The sequence below is a fragment of the Monopterus albus genome, unplaced genomic scaffold (genome assembly GCF_001952655.1).
Source record: "Monopterus albus unplaced genomic scaffold, M_albus_1.0 scaffold31.1, whole genome shotgun sequence".
Taxonomy (NCBI): Eukaryota; Metazoa; Chordata; class Actinopteri; order Synbranchiformes; family Synbranchidae; genus Monopterus; species Monopterus albus.
The window spans coordinates 5,786,187-5,791,227 of record NW_018127911.1 but is presented as its reverse complement, the minus strand read 5'-3'; the positions used below and the strand labels follow the sequence as shown (position 1 = coordinate 5,791,227).

General features: G+C 41.6%; 1 protein-coding gene across 4 annotated transcripts in view; it reads right to left on the bottom strand.

The window, feature by feature from the left end:
- Nucleotides 1–5,041, bottom strand: part of grb10b (growth factor receptor-bound protein 10b) — a 58,493-nt gene that overhangs the window by 35,172 nt on the left and 18,280 nt on the right. For 2 of the 4 annotated variants that reach the window (XM_020596792.1, XM_020596790.1), the window contains exon 3: nt 2,445–2,511. The exons of 1 other annotated variant lie outside the window; for it this stretch is intronic. In XM_020596792.1, the coding sequence (XP_020452448.1) occupies nt 2,445–2,511 (67 nt within the window). The remainder of the gene's footprint in view (nt 1–2,444; nt 2,512–5,041) is intronic. One more of the 4 variants, XM_020596791.1, reaches the window with a different exon arrangement.

Genomic DNA, 5,041 nt, shown 5'->3' with positions numbered 1-5,041 from the left:
GTTAAAGAGCCCCACTCTTTGCAGGAATATAGTCCCTTGCTGTTTATGAGTGAAAGTGTGTGACTGTAGCATAAGTGCGCATGTGTGCCAAACCATGGCTGTATGCCCATGCGTGTGTGTGCCTGTGCCATATCTCTCTCCCTCTACAAAGGCACAACTGGGCACTTCATTTCTATGCTTGAGATCATGACTGGTCAACCCCTCCAGAGCCACGCCGTCAGATTACTACACAGCATTGGTACTATTGACGGGATTTGTTGCCAAGCAGCTGCACGTCCATATGACCCCCCCCAAACACTCCATACACACAAACAACGGTCACATCTGTGTTGACAGCCGGGGTCTGAGGTGTGCTGCTGGAGTTTCTGTTGGGCAAACATGAGTCATGCACACCAAAACACAACCAGTCTATCTAAATGACGAGCGCTTGAGTCTGGTCTTAGCTGATACTCTTGGCCACTGACCCTTTGACGCACAGAGTTACAACCAACTAAAAACAGAGCAGTGCAAATGTCATGCCACACATCCAAACATGCAAGGTCGCTCTCTGTCCACTACACTGTGACATCGTCGCTGGGTCTGCTACAGTGTGGAACAAAACAAGGTTCTCGACGCTGTACTGACACATAATGCGAATGCTATCATGGCAGATGAATATAAATGTGTAAGCTGACAGAATCCCAGGAACACATATCTGACAGTTGTTTTGAAATTCCTGTGGCTTACCAGTCACATAAGGCATGAATCACAAAACAGTGCCAGTCAGTCAGTCACACATGCTGCCTAAGTCAGGACTCTAGTGGATCCACTGATTGAAACAGGTACGGCGAGGTGAAAGAGCAAATCATTGCAACAGAGTGGAACTGAAAGTACAGTAATACACAATATAACAACTTTGTGGCAGTTGGTGAGTATTATATCTGACAGCAAGAGAACGTACTGCAAACTACACTTTCTTAGAAGTTATGTTTACCGTGTACCTGAACCTCCTCTGAAGAGCTGGGATACCATATGGGGGTTATCTCCAAATTCATACAACCTCTGTGCACAAAGCAAGTTGTACAACTGTACAGTCCGAAGTCACCCCAGTGTGTGACATTAAACTGTGGAAAAAACACTCGAGGTCAAGCTAATTCCACACTACTATGTTATTACGGTCATTACACAATTTGTGGATTACATGTTTAGAATATCATATGGAACAACTTCTATTTATAGACATCAAATATTGGCTTGCAAATACCCCTATAAGCTCCACAACAGTATCTCATTCCAAACATAGGAAATAGCAGCAGGTCATGTTCCAACAACAGGTTGTTGCCTGTAACAATAAGAGGTTTGACTGTTGTGGCTTAAGAGCAAACACAACTGGTGCCTTTATTAAAGTACTATAAGAAGAAAGTGAATGGGTGGGTTTACTGAAAAATAAGCTTAATAACATCAGCAAGGACTGTCATCCTACTAATAACATCAGACGTACTGGGCTAAAGTCCAAATCTCTGCTCAGCTGATGCAGGCACTGAGCAGTACACATATCATGGATTTTAAGAGGCTGAAGAGGTCAAAATGCATCACCTTTTAGATGAGGAAGAAAGAAAAAATGAGAGAAAGATGAAGGAGATCTGACAAAACTCTAATGGTATGGAGTACCACAGTTCATAAATCAAGCCCCCAACACTTCTTAATCTACTGTACAAAAACATTATTCATTTATTTATTCAAACGGTTTAAGCAAATGTATTTCTTAGGTAAAGCTGTCTACATTTGTCTGCCTCTCTGGTCCTTCTGAGCTCCCTCCATTCTGGCTGATCCTGAAAAGTGACAATGTAATTTCTGCTCCATTTATTTCCATGCCAGAGCCAAGCACTCTAATTCACTCGTTGAGTCCTCGCAGACTCCCCACCCTCATTTCCCATGCTGGGCCAATACTGTGCTTAAATCTCACGCTCCGATTGTCATGGATGAACCCAGAATGGCACAATTAGATAGACAGCGTAATTATAATGGCACCCTGTGTCCATGCGGATCACCCTTTGAACCGCTGAAAAGTTTACAGCGGAAGAGACCCAAATACACTGTACATATTCTCCTTGGACCCGCCCCCCAGTGCAGTGGAGGATAATGAGCAGCAAGTCCCTCACTACATTGTACAAACCAGTTAGTATTTACTACTAGATTTCCTTTTTTTTTTTTTTTTATATATTATGTATAAAATGTACTGCAGTGAAATGAGTACACAGCAAGCTTCTATTACCTCAAGTCAATGTTTGCAATATCACAGGACAGCCCCACTACTTATGTAATCTGATGTAAGAGTACAACCAAATATACTCTGAGTCAAACAACACCAATGTAACTCAAGAATATTTGACAGGTCTAATGTACATGCACTAGCAAACCCACACACACTCACACACAATATTTACTGGATACTGAAAACCAACCTTGATGACTTGGAGAACCAATGAGGTCAGCTTGTCTGTGAGTGGATGACCGGTCTATATTGTCCTGCTGAGGGAGAAAGAAGCAAGAAAAGAAGAAGAAGAATTGAGAATTTTGTAGGACACAGACACGTTTTGTTTAACTAAGCGGTTTTTAATTGGTCAGACACAGGGTGGGGCAGGTACTCGTTCAAATAAAGTTCAAGGAATTAAAACTGATTTGTTGTTGATGACAGAGATAACAGACAAGGAAAAATTGTTGTGTGTGTGTTCAACAACACAGAAGCAATCCACTAAATCTGAGAACAGTATAAGTACAGTCAGCTCCAAGTGTCTTCTGGAAGTTATGGACTTTTTGAAACACACCTCAGCTGTACTCAGAGTTGTTCCAAAGACAGAAGACAGTGCACAGGGCACAGTAGCTGCTGTGGTCACAGCGGTTAACAGTGAAACAATCACCCACTGCCCACTGTTGGATCTCATATGTCTACGTGATTATGTGCGACACCAGCCTTCAAAAGGTACTCAGGGCTACAGCTACAGCTGAAATAGGCTTCATGAAACAGATCAGGGAAGACAAAAAAAAAAAAGAAAAAGAAATGGTCAGTGGATCAGAAAACTAAACAACGTATGATAACACTTTGTACATAATGTCCAACACACTCAGACAAGCTGAGGTAAGATAACCTCTACTCTTTCTACACTGTGTGAACATTTTCAGGTTTATATCAGGAGGTTGTTTAACCACAGTGTCCTGATCTGACCTTTGTTACATATTCTCCACAAATTCCAGTCACTGACTCGTCAGTAGGAAGAAAAACACTACAAAAGGCATGCTTTGCATGCATAGTTACAGTTTAGAGTTATAAATATATTTCATTTGGGTTTGTTTCTAGTATTTACAACTACTGAAAGAAACAGTGGGTTATACATTTTGTGTGTGTACAGACTGGCGTCCTGGGCAAGGTCTAACAGCAGATTGTGGGAACAGAACGTACTGGGATAGACTACTGTGTTCAGAAAAACATTGCCGCTGCCTCTGGGTCTTCCACAGCAGACCTTCTCCAATGCTGTAATAAAAGCTGCTGCGGTTGCTTGTTCTGCCTCATTTAGAGCAGTGACAGAAAACTCAGGCGGAGCTGGATTCTTTTACACAGGTTTTTTTTTTCTACTATAGCCGTTATTCTGTGTAATTTTATACTGTGGATGCTTCTGCCTTATGCCAGTTTGAGTTATTTCTGTTGCCTCCAGAGAACAATGAGTTACAATAATTAAATGATGATAGTTCTTGGACCCCTCATGCTATTCTTCTGACTCACAGATATGTTTTTTGGACTGTGCCTCATTTAATGAAGCAGGTCTAGGGTGTACTTAGTATTAGTAAATTAAAGATTTGCTAAAAGTTATGTAGTGTCCTTTTGCCACAGACAAAGAGTGAACTGTTTATACAACTGGTCTCAATTTATGCTTTTCCTTGCTTCCCTTGTCCCAGTGTTACACACAGAAACCTAATGTGGTCTGCACTACACGTAATTTCTACTGTGAATATTAATAAAACAAACCAAAACCATTGTAAGTAATAGAATCCCTTTTCAGATGTGCGCTGGAACCCTAAAATTATCAGACATTATATAAAGGAGCTTTATGATAGCAGTCCCTGGTAGGCTAGTGGTTAAGGCGCAGCGCTCTCGCCGCTGTGGCCCGGGTTCGAATCAGGGTTGCGTCAGGAAGGGCATCTGGCATAAAACACGTGCTAAATGTCAACATGCGAGTCGTCAGTGTGATGATTTGCTGTGGCGACCCCTAAACGGGAAAAGCCGAAAGTGACTTTCTATATAGAGGAGCTTTATGTAAGAACGCAAATGTCCAAGTCAGTCGATCTGAACATTAAGCAGACTTTACCCTGGCAGCTCCCTGGTACAAAGTCAGTATCATGTGCGAGCAAACAGGAGCGAGTCCATGTAAGAAAACAGCAGCGTATAGTCCAGAGTATTCACACTGAGCTGGTGGGTGTGTTGATGATGTTTTATCATGTGACTGGCACAAAACTGGAATAATAAAAACATAATGGTCATTAAAATAAAGATATCTAACTGGACATATGACTAGATTTGGGAAGTTGTTTAGACCCAGTGCCAGAATATCGTCAAACAAATTTAAGGTACAGTTTGTTTGGATGTTTAAGGCCACATTACAAACTTGCTGTGAACTTGTCAAATCCCACCCCCCCCTCACATAAACCAAGTGTACTGTATTTCCAGTAGGTGAGAATGCGTCCGACATTGACCGTCTCCCATTGTGTGTCACATGTGAAAGAGCAACTCCGGACAAACTCTGGACCAGATCCCACAAACATAATCTTGTGTTGTGAAAATGGCTAGATATTCTCCAGTTGAATTGAAAGATATTAAGTAGATTTTATACTAAAACTGTGTTTCCCTGCCGCACACTGCTTAATGACATTCCTTAACTAGTCATCTTAAATGCACAGCTCAGACTTTTCCCACAGAAATTCATTTTTAGAGCTGTAACATACAGGTCATTGCAATGGGACCTTGACATTTAAAGTGCCTTTACTAATGAGACTTAATGAGCGGTTC